Source organism: Taudactylus pleione, unplaced genomic scaffold (assembly GCF_031769625.1).
Source record: "Taudactylus pleione unplaced genomic scaffold, aTauple2 ptg000314l, whole genome shotgun sequence".
Lineage (NCBI taxonomy): Eukaryota > Metazoa > Chordata > Amphibia > Anura > Myobatrachidae > Taudactylus > Taudactylus pleione.
Genome location: NW_028284715.1, coordinates 13,305,643 through 13,324,341, shown reverse-complemented (window position 1 = coordinate 13,324,341; position 18,699 = coordinate 13,305,643). Strand labels below are relative to the sequence as shown.

The window sequence follows — 18,699 nt, the reverse complement described above, 5'->3', positions numbered from 1 at the left end:
GAACACCGACACCATGGAGCCCAGTAACCTCATCGCCAAGTGTAGAGACACCCGGCGACTGAGCAGACAACTGCGCACCCTCGACTGTAAAGCAGAGATCTTTTCATCCGTCACGAAGATCCTCTGCTGTTCCGAGTCCAATAAGGCTCCGAGGTGCAGAATCCTCCGAGACGGGATTAGAGCGGACTTCTGCCAGTTGACTATCCAGCCGTGCCGTTGCAGTAGCGCAATGGTCAGGCCCAAGTGGCGTAGAAGGAGCTCTGGAGAACCTGCCACCAATAAAAGGTCGTCCAAGTACGGCAACATGCGGACTCCCTGCAGCCGCAGAGAAGCCGCCATGACCGCCATCACCTTGGTGAACACACGTGGTGCTGTCGCCAGGCCAAAAGGTAATTCCCGAAACTGGAAGTGGTCGCTGCGGATTGCAAACCTGAGGAACTGTTGATGGCGCAAAAGAATAGGGACATGCAGGTAAGCGTCCTGTATGTCCAATGACACCATGTAGTCCCCAGGTTCCAGCGCCAGAATGATGGACCGTAGGGTCTCCATCCGAAACTTCGGTACCCGCAAAGACCTGTTGAGAGCTTTGAGGTTGAGAATCGGACGATACGACCCATTGGGTTTCTGTACCAAAAAAAGATTTGAATAGAAACCCTGGCCCCTCTGGGAGAATGGAACAGGCACTATAACTCCAGCCTGGAGCATAGTGTGCAATACCTTCCGCAGCTCCGTAGCCTTGTTCCGGTCTGATGGTAGACCCGTGGTGAAGAATCGAGCCGGGGGTCTGTGCCGGAAGGAGAGGGCGTACCCGTGGGAAACCACCTCGAGAACCCAAGTGTCTGTCGTAGTGACCGACCAACACTGGGCGAACTGCAGCAGGCGGCCTCCCACTTTGGGATCCCCCAAAGGGAGGCCCGGACCGTCAGGCCGCAGGCTTGTCATCTGGCTTGGGGGCCGTACGTCTGGTACTCCATGCCTGCTTCTGGGGCTTGGCCGATTTCTTAGGGCCAGCCTGTCGAGGAAAAGACTGTGGTTTGGGCCTGCCCTGGGCCCTAGATGACCGAAAGGACGATGGTCCAGAACCAGAAGGAGCAGCGGCCGACGGGAGACAAGCCGATTTGGCTGCCGCCAGCGTGGCCACAATCTTATCCAGATCCGGACCGAAGAGAACTTCTCCGGTAAATGGCAATGCCTCCAGACCCCTTTTGGAATCTGCGTCCGCCTTCCAGGATCGCAGCCACAAGGTGCGACGAGCAGCCACCGCTGCTGAAGAAATTCTAGACACCAGAGTACTAATGTCTAAGGCCGCCTCGTGGCCGAATCACGGAGATTACCAATCAACTCCGCCTGTTCGGCCGGACAGTCGGAATCAAAAGATGCCTCTAATGAATCCGCCCAGCGCTCCATCGCTCTGGCAACCCAGCAAATGGCCATAGCCGGTCGTGCTGCCCCCCCCCTCAAGGGAATAAGCAGACTTCAGGCAGATCTCCACCTTGCGGTCCGTAGCATCCTTAAGGGAGGACATGGATGGCATCGGCAATGTGGCACTACGGACAAGACGGGTCACGTGAGAATCCACCTGTGGAGGGGATTCCCACTTTGCAAAATAATTATCCGCGAACGGATAAGCCACCGCCAGGCGCCTCTGCGGCTGGTATCTTTTGCCAGGCTGTTTCCACGCCTCCTCTAAATGGTCCACTAACTGACCTGAAAGAGGAAAGACTGTGGCATCGCCCTTCACATCTTTAAAAAAGGCGTACTTAGATTTAGCCGCTGGGGGAACTTCATCCTCAATCACCAAGGCTGTGCGGACTGCCCGAATAAGTCCAGGAATATATACCTTGGACTTAGCGTCAGCATCCTTAGTATGGAGAGGTTCCTGATCGTAAGGATCCAGAATCTCCCCATCATCAGACGTCCCCTCGTCATCCTCATAAGGAGCCGACAGAGACGCCAACGGCCGTTTAGAAGAAAAGTTACAGGCAGCAGCGCTAGCACAGTCACATACAATGCAAAGAAATATCAATTCCTGCACTAACAGCGCTGATCAATCAACTACGCAGACACAGAGCCTGGTAGGACACAGCGCAGCATACACAGACCTGACCCAAATCGGAGGAGAGGTATGCGGGAGGACCCAGACCACGATGCTTCCTTCCAGGCTTCCAGCAGCGTTCACCATGCGTTCAGAGGAAGATGGCCGCCGAGGAGCAGAGAGGAGGCTGGCCTGGGGGAGGAGCGCTGCCACAGGACCAGTCGGCAGCGTGCAGAGAGGGCTGTGTGCAGCGGGGGAGGCGCCGGCTGTGAGACAGTGAAGGCGCGCTCCCCTGGCATGCATTTAACCCCTGGGACGCCGCAGGGCTACCGCTCTGCTGCGGTCCGCTGTCCCAGGGGGTAGTGGAAGCGCAGGTTGGTCGCCTGGCTCCACGCTGCAGCCAGTCCCCAGGGAGCCCCCTGCCTGGGGACTCAGGACCATGTGATCAGCGGGGACCCACCGCGGGATCCCGCTGCTTACCTTTGTCCCCCTTGAATCCGGCCATGGTCCGGAACATCTGGGGTCACCGATAGCTGTGACCCCAGATGCTCACCAGCATCCCCAGATCGGTACCGGCGTTCTGGTACCGGCGGGGTGTAGGGAAGACCGAATGGACGTCAGGACTGACTGTCCATGCTGTACATCCAGATGTGCAGCCACAGCTGCATAGAAGAAAGCTTCAGGGGCTCTTCTAGCCCCCACTCCGACAGGTGCACCCGACTCCGGCCGGGCACCAAACTAAACTGAGGTGCCTTGGCTCGGGGGCGGGGTATAGGAGGGGGACCTAGTGCATCCTGGGAGGCTGAAAGCTTAACTCTTTGGTGCCCGATGACTGACGTCACACCTATACCCCAAGGTATCCTGTGGATACCCTATGGACCCTGAAGAAGAAATTCATATGGTTAAAATGAGCCATAGTAATAATCTCTCTTTAAATTGCTCTGCCAGGTTTAACTGAAGACTTCACTCAACCTAAAAGTCCAAAAAGATATGAATAGACTCTTATTGCATGTGTGGGGGTGGGGGGGAATAAATAAATCACCAAACCCGGTTGGCAGATTCAGTTGAGTCATCTAAACAATTCACGATAATACAGACTTAACTACAGTAGTTCACTATTAAAACTGGAAACTCCCCCTCCCCCACCAGATAATAAGGAAGCAAAGCCTTCATTTTGGAGTAAACCTCATATAAAAGTAAACTATTATTACATCTTCAGTTGAATTATCAACATCTAAGTACAATTCCTGCGGTGGTGGTCAGCACACTTGCAGCTTTGTATGGTATCCCACACTTTGGGTTAAACTTGAGTAGTTTTATCTTATGACCCTATTGGAACTGTAAAAGTGACCAAAAGACCAAAAGTAAACTATTCATGGTAGTGACAAGTAAAGTATCTCATCTACATGGGGTCATGTGGAATACAATCTTTGTTCTACATGGTAAAGCTTTGGCAGACACGGGAAGCAGCCATTTTGTTGGCTGCACCAATATTTGTAGACATGCAGTTACACTTACCGATTACATCAGATGCCCTCAGAGATTCCTTCAAGAACACAACAGAGATTGCTGCACTTCCTGTGCAAAGGAAAGAGGGGCACATTAACAGTGACAGTGGTAGTAGTCAAATGCTGAACAGATCAAGTTTTAATAATATGTAATAAAATTATACAGCCATAACATTAAAACTACTAACAGGCAATGTGAATAACATGGATTATCTCGTTACAATGGCACCTGTGGGGATCTATTAGGCAGCAAGCGAGCACTCCGTTCTTTTACAGTGCATCACAGCTTGCTACATATGGGGCAGGGTAGCCGCAGACTGGTCAAAGTGCCCATGCTGACCAAAGCCCACTGTCCAAAGCTCCTACAATGGGCACGTGAGCATCAGAATTGCGCCATAAATCAATGGAAGAAGTTGGCCGTGGTCTGATGAATCACGGTTTTTTACAGCAGGTGCATGTGCGTCGTGTACCTGCTCCAGGATGCGCTATGGGAAGAAGACAAGCTGGCGGAGACAGTGTGATGCTCTGGGCAATGTTCTGCTGGGAAACCTTGGCTCCTGGCATTCATGTGGATGTTACTTTGACACGTACCACCTACCTAAACATTATTGGAGACCAAGTACACCCCTTCATGGCAATGGGATTTCCTGATGGCAGTGGCCTCTTTCAGCAATATAATGCACCCTGCCACACTGCAAACATTGTTCAGGAATGGTTTGAGCAACATGACAAAGAGTTTGTGACTCCAACTTCCTCAGATCTAAATCCAAGCGAACATCTGTAGGATGTGCTGGAAAAGTCAGGAGGTATTAAGGCTCCACCACGCAACTTACAGGACTTAAGGGAACTGCTGCTAACGTCTTGGCGCCAGATACCACAGGACACTATTAGAGGTCTTGTGGCATCCATACCCCACTGGGTCAGAGCTGTTTTTGTGGCACAAGGGGTCCTACACAATATTAGGCAGGTGGTTTTAAGGTTATGGCTGATCCCTGTATGTCTATGATAATAATAACAATAATAATAATAATAATAATAATAATAATGATCTGTGTAAAAAGCAGGATAACTTAAAATATATTTTTACTTGTCTACTCCAAGGCTATGTCATCCGGCCCCAATGGAATGGTCATACACCCCATTTACTACAGCTGCCAAGGTCATATACAACTGGGTGGCAATGCATGCCCTTATTTATCCAAGTAGAGTCAAATTCCTTCAGATGTGGGTGGCTGCTATGCACAGGAGCAAATACAGGATTTCTAGAAGGGTGGCCAGCCCATTAATGAGGGCATGATTAGCACTTAGCAAGCTATAGCCTGGTCTGGTGGTTTGAATGAACACTCAGTTTCACATAAGCTTCTGTCACTGGGCATGTGGAGCAGCTCAGTTCTGTCCCTTACTCTGCATATTGTGGCCACAGTAGAAGTAACATCGCATTATACGCTATAGCTGTTGTGGCCAGGATTTGAGCTGCTGAGCTGGAGGGTTGTCTCTCTGCAACTGGTGCTGAAACAAATTGTAATAAAAGGTAAACTTGGGAGGAGATAGAGGAGGGAACATTTCTGTTTAAAGCTATTTGTGTCATGTGCAGGAAGGTACATGCCAAATGTTTTATCTGTCTGTTTGGATAAAGAATTTCCGGGAGATTCTGAGCCGTACGCAACGCAAAACGCATCTCCAAATGCCCGCTGTGCAGGGAAAGCAAATGGCATGCTAATGAGCATCTCAGCGGAATTACATATGTAGCAAGCTGCCAGGACCTAATTATCTGATTATACATGCTATATATGAGATACAGTAGGGAGCAGCAGAGTAGATCGAGGTAGGGAAGTCCATGAAGCCTGCTGGACAAGCCAGTCTCCAGACCCACCAATTTTGTATGTAGAATCATATCCTGATCAGTACTAGATACATGGAAACGGCAAGTCTATGTGGGAAAGATCATTGCAAGAATGAACAACAGTATGGTAAGGTCGGCGATTAAAGGGTATATATTTATGTCGGTGGAGGAACTACTTTAAAGTTTGGTTTCCATTCCTTAGACGTAAGCTGAGGATTTTGTAACAATCAGTCCAGTGGTAGTCCCAACGTAGCATACCTGTTGCATGTAATTGTGGAATAACCCGCCTCATCTGATGAAGATGTGGATTATACTACAACAAAATGCATCAGAGCGCTACTTTGTGGCTACCGATGACTGATCTTTTAGAAATTATTTTGTTAGAAGGCATACAGGGGCTCACTTATCAACGAGTTTATCATACGCAACGCGTTTTACAACTCGTTGCATATGATAAATGGTGCTCCAGCCAATCGGCTCAAAACTGTCATTTTTCAAACAGATGACAGTAAGGAGCTGATTGGCTCGAGAAAAATGATCACACTCAAGTTTTAAAACTCGTTGTGTATAACAAAACTTGTTGATAAACGGGCCCCTTAGTGTTAATTCTGCCGTATTCTTTCTGAGGATCGGCCAAGAAAATAAATAGGATGGTGTCTGGCAAAGAAATTTACAAGGAAAATAAATAAAATTAACATAAAACCACTTCCGAGCTGTCCCTTGACCGATGCTGCTCTATACATCGGCTTTTATGGTTAATAAATACCAAGGTGCCAAATATGGTATGAACAAGGAAGTAACAGTTATAGAAATAAAAATCTATGGTTTACCTAATAGTTCGAAGCTTGTGTGTTATGTGCACCGTTCGGGTAATGCAATGGTTTTCTTTTTTGTAGCTGGTGTCTGGTTAATAAACACCCAAAGAAAATAAATTCTATATCGCTATTTAAATGTATTTATTGAAAAAGTCACAGATGAAACAATATAGAACAGCACGCGCAATATAGCGTAGGGAGCATAAAGGAGTGTTCCAACCAGCAACATTAAATTGGAGCAAATAAAAAATAAAGTAAATAAATAAAATAAATAACAGTACAGGAAGTGGAAATAAAAATAGGGGTCTCTACATCTCTTTTTAAGTGAGCCATTATCTCTCTATCTCAACTGTCCGGCTTTGCCAGCAATATAAGTAATATGAATTAAAAAGATAAGAAGAACAAACTGGAAATATAAGTGTCCTGTATTTATATAAATCACAGCTTTCAGGCATTTATTTAGTTCAATTCCTCTCCAAGATAACAGTGTAACATGTCACTCAGCACTCAGGCCATGTGCTAATGGAAACCATAGTTCCTGGGGCCTAACAGATAAGAGGCAGGAACAATTTGAGGTTTACAGAGAAGCACTTCACTTACGATTAAGGCATTTTAAAAGAGGTACAATTCCGGTGTTATGATGAAGTGATGGATACTAGGCAGTGGTAACAAAGCCCCATCTTGTTGGGAAGCAGGAGGCATACTTCCTCGTGGTCTATATATACCATGGGCCTCATTCGGAGTTGCACATAAACACAAGTTGCAGCTTTTTTCATTGCAACTTGCTCTTTTTCTATTTGGCGACTTTACGTGATGTGCGTCTTTTGCTTACAGCTCCCTGAGCCAAGGGGGCCACAATGGGTGTTGGTGGGGGCGTTCAGATGTCGCAAAAGTAAAGCAGGGATGTGTCAGCACAAAATGAGTCCTAAGGTAGGGTCTTAAAATGCGCAAATTCGCCTGTTTGGAGGAGGGGTGGGATGGACTTGCAGGTACATGACCTCTAATGCAAGTTATGATTGGATGATGAAGGTGGTTGCTGGTTGCGAACACATCTAAGATACACTTAGTAATGAAAATATAGTAATTCTAAATGCTAATAGTGTGGTCACAGTTTACTGAACACTTTGTTAAAATAAATAAAACCGAATTGTAAAGCTGGGTACATATTATACGATCTATTGTACGACGCGGATCAGAACGATATATCGTACACATCGTATAATGTGTAAGTCAGATAAGTCATTCACCAGAGATGTAGTTATGTCCGGTCACAATCCCGAGGGCAGAATGGATATATTATAGGCGTCGAAATACCGGCGCCTATCATAATCCTGACGCCGGAATCCAGGACGAAGCGTGCCCGAATGAGGTAAGTCCGGGGCACCCATCCTGTTAGCCGCGGGCGAGGGATAGGATTAGGGCAGCTAGCGGGGTTAGCGTTAAGTTGTTTGTTTTTTTGGGGGGTGGGGGGAGGAGGTTAGGTTTAGGCACCTCTACGGGGGAGGGTTAGGGTTAGGCACCCCCCGGGAGGGTTAGGTTTAGGGAGCGGTAAAGGGGGGTTAGGTTTAGGCACCCCCGTGGGGAAGGTTGGGGTTAGGCACCACCCCGGGAGGGTTAGGGGGGAGGCGGAGAGAGGGGAGGGTTAGATCACTTAGCTGCCACTGTCGGAACTTCATGCTGTTGGGATTTAAACCGGCGGCTAAACAGCTGCCGGCATTTCAATCCCATTCCATTCATCGCATAGTCCCATTTGTTGCTCTGCAGAGCAGATGGGACGATCCAATGACTGACACATTGCTGTTACATGCAGCATGTAACACACCACGCCGACGTCCACCGGACTGTGCACAATATATCGTTGCATTGCACTGTCGCTGGGTCGCACTGTCACATGGAGTGCGCCCAGCTTTACTCTGGTTGGAAAGGGGAGGCTGATGATAGGGTTATTAGTGTGAACTTGAAAAACAATCAAACAAAAAAAAAAAGTTTACATTTTATTTTTGCACCTTGTTTGATTTGCTTTGAACATACTTCAAGCAACTTGAGTACTCTCCATAAACCACACTAGATGACCTATGTACCCAGCCGACGGAAGATGCAGCGAACGACATAGTGTGCAGTCCGTACATTCCACGCGATCTGGTAAACGATTGCACAATATGTCGGTCCCCCGTCGCAGCCAAATGCATGGAGTCGTCAGTCAGATCCTCAGATTGAGCAGCATGTTCGGCAGATCTGAGGATGTGATGGACGCTGCCGCGGGACTGCGCATAGGACACTGGACAATTTGTCTTTCCGATCCGTCGGAAAATGGCAAATAGTCTAAAAAAATATAGTCTACTATGTATCCAGCTTTACTGTTATGTGTATGATTTGTAAACTATGGGCCTGATTCAGAGCCGGACGCAATTAGCGCTCGCTCGTCCAGAAAATAGGGGTGGCTATTCAAATGAACCGTTCGCTGTTTGCGGTCTGTTCACGCCTCTAGGTCTGAATGAGCGAACAAAACTTGCGGTCGATTTTTGGGAAACTACGCCCCCTGGCCGCTCGCATCCTACGTCATGTCCGCTATTTATTAGATTAATCAAGTACATCGACCAGGGTATGAACTGCTCGCTATTCTTGGGGTTGGTTTTTGCTACCACAATTTTGCGAGCAGTTCTGGCTATTAAATAACCCAGTGACGTGGTCAATGACGCTGCTGTTTTAATTATGCACACCCATAAAACGCCCGTTTTGACCTTTAAGCATGCCTGCGTTTGGATCTCCACTCCCCGTTTTCAAGCACCTTCCCCTGTTACCACCCACATACGCCTCTTTCTGTCACTCAAATTATCAGGCATTCGCTATTTTGAGAGCACATGAATTTCGACCGCACTGACTGGTTCGCGCATGCGTATAACGATCCGTACGCATGCGCAGTTGGGCAAACATCGCTCGGAGCGAACGAGCGGCCGCTTACGAGCGGCTCTGAATCAGGCCCTATGTTTTTACCCATCTCTTGTCCTCACAGCACAAGCATCATATCCCTGGCACATCCGCTCCTGTTATTTGCATGGGGAGGGATGTGCATTTGTTAATATGCAGAGTTGGTCACATTTCACATTTGCAGACAACTCTGAATAGGTAGCAGCATGCAAGTTTTTTCTCGGGCTAATTTTTTGTTTGCACTTAGATGCAAACTGCGTTCAACTCTGAATAAGGTCCCATCTGTCCAAGTGTTAACTGTATGAGAGGCAAATACCCTTTCTATAACAGGACTACCATTACCTCATATATTAGCAGTGCAAAGTAGAGGGTTCTGCCACCCCGCCTCTGGTGTGTGCCCAATACATACCTCCCAACGGGATGTAGTTTATAGGCAGGCGGACAGCATGCCAGCAGTCAAAATACTGATGCCGGAATCTCGCCGCCCGGCAAAATGCAGACGCTGATATACCGAAGGGGATCAGGATACCGGCGTTGGCAACGCGGCCGTCAGAATCCCGAACTAAGGATCCGGTTAACTATATGCACGTTAGCTGTGGATGGGGGCTTAGAGTTAGGCACCCCCCCGGGAGGGTTAGGTTTAGAGTGCAGGAAGAGGGAGGTTAGGGCTAGGCACCACTAACTAGGAGGGGGGTGGGGGGGAGGGGAGAGGGATAGAGTACTTACCAGACTCCGTCGGTATCTGCAATAGTCGGGCTGTGTATCTAGTCACCTGCTGCTCTGTTGTGCCCAGCAGCGGTGAGAAAGTGCTCCTCCAAAAAGCAGGACAGTTGAGGGGTATGCTAGAAGAGCAAACAGTAGTTCTCTCCTCAGGGATTAAGGTGTCTATTTACTAAGCCTTGGATGGAGGTAAGGTGGACGGAGATAAAGTACCAGCCAACCAGCTTCTAAATGTCATTTTTTCAAACACAGCCTGTAAAGTACCAGCCAATCAACTCCTAACTGCCATGTCACAGACAGACTGTGTTTGAAAAATGACAGAAGCCGGTTGGCTGGTACTTTACCTCCATTCAAGGCTAAAGGTGAATACACACACAACGATTTTTTGAACGATCGATAACGATATAGTTTATCGTTCAATCATTGAAAAAATCGTTCACTTTCTGAGTTAAAACGATGAATGATTATCGTTCATGAGCGTTCACATTTGTAGTTTAATCAGACTGACCATCTCAACGATTTTCAGTAAGGGAATATGTAAAAATCGTTTGTAGTTCAAAAAAATCGTTCATTACATTTAATAAATGAACGATTTTTGTAAACGATTTTCGTTCATTTTTCCCTTGAAAAAATGAACGAAAATCGTTTACTAAAATTGTTCATTTACTAAATCGTTGTGTGTGTATGCAGCTTTAGTAATAGATCCCTTAACAGTCTGACAGAGTAGAACTAATCCGCAAGCATAGCCTACAGGTTTTTATTGCACGGACTTAAACTGGGGAGGAAACCAAATCCTTCTCATGATAAAGTGATCACTGATTACTGTTCCCAAAGTGCTAAAACAAATTATCCTTGGCAGAATTCCCTTCAATTTGCCAACCCCTTTTGTGAATAGCAATGTAACCTTTAGTTAGCTTTTGGTTTAAATATAACATTTTGTATTTTCACGTCTATCTGCATAGGTGCATTTCTTTACCCACATGAGTATTGGGAGCCTTGGAACAAGCATGGTGAAGTGTAGCATTAGTACCATAGAAGAAAAGAAAAAATACCCAGCGCTAAACACTTAAGAGAAAGCAAATATTTAGCAGCAGTATAAACAGAGGTATTTGCCAACCTCACACAAATATACACGTAAACAGCAGCAATTAACTGCGCTGAAATATCTCGGTCAGGATATTAGAAATATGCATAAATAATAAACTATTTTAATAAATAAAGTAAAAAATGACATACTCACATAAGACGTGTGGACAGTCACAATTTATAATGTAGTATAGCAGGGGTGGGGAACTTTTTTTTTGCTGAGGGCCATTTTGATAAATATAACATTATTTGCGGGCCCGGTGCAGGCCACGCCCACACTGTGTGATGTCACACGGGGCTGGGCCACAATCACCGGTGAATAAAGCAATGCCCAGAACATCCAGAGGATGCTCCAGGGAACTGTCAGAGCATCCTAAGGACACTCCAGGTGGCACTGCTGCATAGATTCTGGCTGCAGGGTGCCATTCTAGGCACCGTACTAGCCAGATGAGGCTAGCAGAAAACAGCTCAGAGGGCCAGACCAAATGATTCCGCAGGCCTTATATGGCCCCCGGGCCTGAGGTTCCCCATCCCTGTATTATAGGAACAATTGTTTCAAATTCAAATCCATATATAGATGTAGAAACATACAAATGTGCTTCTGTTCACAGATTAATACATTTAATGACACATTGTTAAGATAGAGCTGATCAGGCTCGTATTAAAAACAATGCCCTATAGTGCACTTGGAGCCAGCCGCAAACACTAGCCGGGAACAGAGACCGCTGTCGCACCGCGGTTTATATAAGCCGCCGACCAGAGTATAGCCGAGGACTGGATACCGCTGCTGCACACTGAATGCTCTGCGTGGTCGGCAAAAAGAGCTTAACCAGAGCCCGGGCTGCTGACACACAGACCTAGGACCCTCACAGTGGATAAGGTGACGCAATCCACTGCTTTGGAGGGGGATGTATAGTGTGGTTTATTGCTCCTATGTCTGACAACTTACAGATGGAAGAAATTATAATATACAGTATGCCAACTAATCAAGCCATAAGCAATCTTTAGGCTATTATTCATTTGGCACTTGACTTTATTAAAGTGAATCCCCAGTAATTAAAATAAACTTTCTGGATGAGACACTAATTGCGAATGTGTCAGTTATAAGATAAAGCTCCAACCTGTTGGTCAGGCTATTAACATCAAACACTAATTTGTAACTATGAAAATCAGCTGGACTTTTGTGTTCTTTGAATTTGAACATTCTATATAATTTTTTGATACTTTTTATTATCCTCGCAACTTTGTTTTTAATACGAGCCTGATCAGCTCTCTCTTAACAATGTGTCATTAAATGTATTGATCTGTGCACAGAAGCACATTTGTATGTTTCTATATGGATTTGAATTTGAAACAATTATTCTTAGAATATATTATAAATGATGCAACTGTCCACGTCTTATGTGAATGTTTATGTCATTTTTTACTTTATTAAATTAAAATACTTATTATATACTATATATGTATATTTCTAATATCCTGCCACATATTTCAGCGCAGTTAATTGCTATTGTTTCTGGTATTAGTACCATAGAGTCATTCCTAGCAATCACTGAAGACAATATTTGCCAGTAAGTAGAGGGTAAGAAGCCATCATTTAGCTGGTTATTGTGACGGGTGCATTACGTTTTTTAATTTTATTGATAAATCCACAGAAAAGTCTCCCATCAGAGATGGTGGGGCATGTACAGTTAAATAATTATATAATCCTTCCAGAAAATATAAAGTTACAGTAAGAATTTACAATAGAAACACAATTATAGTCCCTCAGACACCTTAAAGAATGAATATAAAACTTAAAAAGAAAATAAACACAGACACTAATGAGGATCAGTTCATTTCTGCCTTCAAATTTCTTATGGACTATGGCCCTGATTCAGAGCCAGGCGCTCTGACAGAGCGCTCGCTCTGAATCAGGGCCGGTCTTTTTTTTTTTTTTTAGAACGGCCTCCTGGCCGCTCACATAGCTGTGGGTGACGACAGCTTGGGCAGCCACTCCCCCGGCCCGCCCACCAAAGGGGGCGAGCTGTCACTCAACATCGATAGCTCGCCCCCTTTGTTGCGAGACCCGGAGTGACGGAGTGCCCGTCGTTATCCGGGTCTCGCGCATGCGCACGACGGAGCCGGCTCCATCGTGCGCATGTGCAATGGCCCACCATCGACCTGGTTGCGAGTGCACAGCGCTTGAGACCGGGTCTGAATCAGGCCCTATGTACAGTGCATCCAGAAAGTATTCACAGCGCTTCACTTTTTCCACATTTTGTTATGTTATAGCCTTATTCCAAAATGGAATAAATTAATTTTTGTCCTCAAAATTCTACAAACAATACCCCATAATGACAATGTGTAAAATGTTTTTTTCAGTTTTTTGCAAATTTAATTAAAAAAAAAGAAAAAAACCTAAGAAATCACATGTACATAGTATTCACAGCCTTTGCTCAATACTTTGGTGATGCACCTTGGGCAGCAATTACAGCCTGAAGTCTTTTTGAATATGATGCCACAAGCTTGGCACACCTATCTTTGGGCAGTTTCGCCCATTCCTCTTTGCTGCACCTCTCAAGCTCCATCAGTTTGGGTGGGAAGCATCGGTGCCATTTTCAGATCTCTCCAGAGATGTTCAATTGGATTCAAGTCTGGGCTCTGACTGGGTCACTCAAGGACATTCACAGTGTTGTCCTGTAGCCACTCCTTTGATATCTTGACTGTGTGCTTACGGTCGTTCTCCTGCTGAAAGATGAACCGTTGCCCCAGTCTGAGGACAAGAGCGCTCTGGAGCAGGTTTTCATCCAGGATGTCTCTGTATATTGCTGAATTCATCTTTCCCTCTATCCTGACTAGTCTCCCAGTTCCTGCTACTGAAAAAAATCCTCACAGCATGATGCGGCCACCACCATGATTCACTGTAGGGATGGTAATGAGTGGTGCCTGGTTTGCTCCAAACATAACGCCTGGTATTCATGAGTTCAATCTTTGGCCCATCAGACCAGAGGGTCCTTCAGGTGCATTTTGGCAAACTCCAGGTGGGCTGCCATGTGCTTTCTACTAAAGAGTGGCTTCCGTCTGGCCACTCTACCATACAGGCCTAATTGGTGGATTGCTGCAGAGATGGTTGTCCTTCTGGAAGGTTCTCCTCTCTCCATAGAGGAATGCTGTAGCTCTGACAGAGTGACGATCGGGTTCTTGGTCACCTCCCTGACTAGGGCCCTTCTCCCCCGATCGCTCAGTTTAGACGGCCGGCCAACTCTAGGAAGAGTCCTGGTGGTTCCGAACTTCTTCCATTTACGCATCATGGAGGCCACTGTGCTCACTGAGACCTTCAAAGCAGCAGATATTTTTCTGTACCCTTCCCCAAATTTGTGCCTCGAGACAATCCTGTCTCGGAGGTCTACAGACAATTCCTTGGACTTCATGCTTGGTTTATGCTCTGACATGTACTGTCACTTGTGGGACCTTATATAGACAGGTGTATGCCTTTCAAAATCATGTCCAATCAACTGATTTTACCACAGGTGTACTCCAATTAAGCTGTAGGAACATCTCAAGGATGATCAGTGGAAACAGGATACACCTGAGCTCAATTTTGAGCTTCATGGCAAAGGCTGTGAATACTTATGGACATGTGATTTTAGTTTTTTGTTTTTTTTATTGTTTGCAAAATTCTCAAAAAAACTTTTTATACGTTGTCATTATGGGCTATTGTGTGTAGAATTTTGAGGACGAAAATGAATTTATTCCATTTTGGAATAAGGCTGTAACATACACTGTGGAAAAAGTGAAGCGCTGTATATGTCCTACAAACAGCAAATATACCACATCCACAAAGCAAAAGGAGTTTAAAAAAAATAAAATAAAAAAAAGATAGATATACTGTATGTATTTTAGTTACTGGTGTATTATGCTAAAATCTAGCACTGCTCATGTACTCTGGTCATTTCCAATTAAAGAAATTTTAAACCTAGAAGTTGAGGGCCAGGCCAGCTTCTATAGGTGGGCCAATAAAACATTTACAAACAGATTTTCCCCTAGAAAACCTGTACTCCAATATTGCAAGGTAGATAATTCAGTTTAACACAGTGAGAGACATTGGCTCTATGGAGAGCCGATATGGATGATTTTGTAGTAATAGACTATTGGTCGGTATGGCAGCAAAGATTGAAAACATATAAACTTACCTATCACTGCCACACATCCCAAAGGAGCAATGAGCGTCGCCGGGGCAAAACCATAAGCAGCAAAGTTGCCCAGCTCCCCAACACCCATTAGCATGATTCCACACCACCACAGCTTGCTTTGGTAATACGGTATAGGATCTTGCTGTTGGGCTAGCCGAACATGAGTGTATTTCTGGAATAGAATAAGTTAGATCAATACCAAAAGCATTTTAGGCAAGTTACAAGGTCAAAATGTTTAAAATTCAGCTATGCATAGTATATACCAAATCTGAAATTCTATATAAAACAGGACATAGTAATTACATTTGTGTCACCAATATTAGCCACCATAGTTTTATCATATCCAGGGTCCTCGGTAAGTGGACAATTCCCCCCATGGTGAACTAGGAACTGATTGATGGGCCAAGGAAGCAGCTCACGTCATTATGTGAAATCAATGCACTAATACAATAAAATGCTGTGGAGACGGAATCGGTATGTAATGCTGGCTGTCGGGATGCCTCCTGGTTGGTATCCCGACAGGGGTAGGGTAAGTATATTGACCCTCCCCCCTTCTCCCCCTAACAATCCCTTTTTGTAGCCTAACCAGGGCTCGAAGTGAGGCGGTATACAGCGGTATACCATACCGCCACTTCAGCCTGTGTCCTAACTCCCGCTTGACAGTCGGCACTGGGAGATAAAGAGCAGCTGCTGGAGATGTGTCCCGCTGGGGACACATCTCTGTGTAGTGCTGGTTTGACTGAGCATCGGGAGACTGGTCCCGAGGCCAGGACAAATGCGGCCACAGTACAAACCTAGCGCCGGCCGTGAACAAACCATGGACCGGCAGCCAAAAAAACATCAGTGGTGGCCCTTTAAATTTGGTGCCAGCCGCTAGCCTATCACAGCTTGCGGATTGGCAGCCAATCAGAAGCAGCCACATTGCTGCATCTGATTGGCTGCTGGTGCATGCTGTGATTGCTTCACAGCCGGCATCAAGTCCAAAGCCTGGAGGGAGGATGCTGAACTGCCTGCGGAGCCCCAGTAACAGCCGTTGAACAGGAGGAGGAGAATCCGGACTCTGTCAGCGCCAACTCCGCAAGTACAGGGGGTGAGAGAGGTAGTAGGTAGGTAGTGTGAGGTGCTGGGGTTGGGAGAGGGAAGCTGGTAGTGTGAGGTGCAAGGGGTGGGTGGAGCCTGGAGGGAAGCAGGTAGTGTGAGGTGCAGGGGGTGAGAGAGGTAGTAGTAGGTAGTGTGAGGTGCTGGGAATGGGAGAGGGAAGATGGTAGTGTGAGGTGCAGGGGGTGTGTGGAGGGAAGTAGGTAGTGTGAGGTGCAGGGGGTGAGAGAGGTAGTAGTAGGTAGTGTGAGGTGCAGGGGGTGAGAGAGGTAGTAGTAGGTAGTGTGAGGTGCAGGGGGTGAGAGAGGTAGTAGTAGGTAGTGTGAGGTGCAGGGGGTGAGAGAGGTAGTAGTAGGTAGTGTGAGGTGCAGGGGGTGAGAGAGGTAGTAGTAGGTAGTGTGAGGTGCAGGGGGTGAGAGAGGTAGTAGTAGGTAGTGTGAGGTGCAGGGGGTGAGAGAGGTAGTAGTAGGTAGTGTGAGGTGCAGGGGGTGAGAGAGGTAGTAGTAGGTAGTGTGAGGTGCAGGGGGTGAGAGAGGAAGTAGTAGGTAGTGTGAGGTGCTGGGAATGGGAGAGGGAAGATGGTAGTGTGAGGTGCAGGGGGTGGGTGAAGCAGGTAGTGTGAGGTGCAGGGGGTGAGAGGTAGTAGTAGGTAGTGTGAGGTGCAGGGGGTGAGAGAGGTAGTAGTAGGTAGTGTGAGGTGCAGGGGGTGAGAGAGGTAGTAGTAGGTAGTGTGAGGTGCAGGGGGTGAGAGAGGTAGTAGTAGGTAGTGTGAGGTGCAGGGGGTGAGAGAGGTAGTAGTAGGTAGTGTGAGGTGCAGGGGGTGAGAGAGGTAGTAGTAGGTAGTGTGAGGTGCAGGGGGTGAGAGAGGTAGTAGGTAGTGTGAGGTGCAGGGGGTGAGAGAGGTAGTAGTAGGTAGTGTGAGATGCAGGGGGTGGAGGGAAGTAGGTAGTGTGAGATGCAGGGGGTGGGTGGAGGGAAGTAGGTAGTGTGAGGTGCAGGGGGTGGGTGGAGGGAAGTAGGTAGTGTGAGATGCAGGGGGTGAGAGAAGCAGGTAGTGTGAGGTGCAGGGGGTGGGTGGAGGGAAGCAGGTAGTGTGAGGTGCAGGGGGTGGGTGGAGGGAAGATCATAGTGTGAGATGCAGGGGGTTGGAGAGGAAACTGAGAGAAGTATTCCTTACTCTGTATAAATGTAGAATGTGAAATTACTTTGATAATAATAGATTAGGTTTGAACTCAAGGCTTTTCCATTTAGTTTAAAGTTATATGTGGCAGTTTAGGAAAATTCCAAGGATAAATTTATATTTCTTCTGGGGATAATAAGAACATGGACCTATTGAATATTTTCCACATGTTCAAATTAACCATCACAAAACTTTATGCAGCATTATTACAGAGTAGGCATGTGCTAGGTCACCTCAGTCCGAAGCCCTCTCCGTCCCACCCCATGCTCCGTTGTGCCTCCTCCCCACTCCATCCCTGCTGAATACCTACCCCGTTCCCTGCATCTGCAGAGTGGTCCTTCTCTGTCCTCTAAGGTCTGTCCCGTCGCTGCAGTGGGAGCCGTTGGCTCCTGGGGCACAAGCACCGGTACTCACTGCACATGCCGTAGACAGGACACTCCTTAGCCAATTATTATATCGATACTGTGAGGTGCAGGGGGTGAGAGAGGGAAAGAGCCTGCAGGTAGTCTCTAAGGTTTGGGGGGGAGGTTTCAACAAAAATTTCCATACCCCCACTTCAAACTTCCCACTTCGAGCACTGAGCCTAACGATAACCCTCCCCACCCCACACCCTAACCCTCCCCGTGCCTAAACCTAAGTTTCCCCCCTTTGTGACTAAACCTAACCCTCCTTCCTTAGTGAGTAACCCTACCCCCCTAACCCTCCCTTGTGGCTAACACTAAGGGCGCCCCGGACTTACCTCCGTTCGGTATAGCATCCTCCTGAATTCTGGCGTCAGGATTAAGATAGGCATCTGTATTTCGATGCCCATCTCAAGTCCCTTGTCGGCCTTCCAGCGTTGGGATTGAGACCGGTGGTATGGCGGACGCCGGTCTCATAACTACATCTCGTGGAGACACGTGTTCATATAGTGCAGTTAACTGCGCTTGCAGGTGGGCTGGTTACACATGGGCCAATCAATCAATTATCATTAAATATTTGCAACATATTCCCAGAAAACACACATTTGTGTTTTCAGAGGATATCCACAAGTATTAAGTATCCCCCAGATGTACTGTGGAGGGATCTCAGCAGATATCTCCCAGCATTGCTGCAAGTTCGCATTCCGCAGTATGGTCCCTGCAGCTTACGCCATCTGAAGGCTACACTGAGCAAAATTTACTGGGAGAGGGTTCCTCCAGAACCCTCCCTGGCAAAGGCTGGCACACATGCGTGGTCTGTACGCAGGAATTCCTATGGAGGAGTAAAGAGACAGCTGATGTGGTTACTTCACTCCAAGCAAAACTTTCCAGAGCTTGTAACGGGTAGGCA

The 18,699-nt window shown here is 46.8% G+C and overlaps 1 protein-coding gene across 2 annotated transcripts in view; it reads right to left on the bottom strand.

Annotated features, from left to right (window-relative positions):
- NIPAL2 (NIPA like domain containing 2) overlaps positions 1-18,699 on the bottom strand; it is a 109,279-nt gene that overhangs the window by 58,426 nt on the left and 32,154 nt on the right. For both annotated transcript variants that reach the window (XR_015869377.1, XM_088442614.1), the window contains exons 3-4: positions 15,111-15,282; positions 3,554-3,613 (exon numbers count right to left, since the gene is read on the bottom strand). Coding sequence is in view for 1 of the 2 variants with exons in the window: in XM_088442614.1 (XP_088298740.1) it covers positions 3,554-3,613; positions 15,111-15,282 (232 nt within the window). In the remaining variant the exon portion in view is untranslated. The remainder of the gene's footprint in view (positions 1-3,553; positions 3,614-15,110; positions 15,283-18,699) is intronic.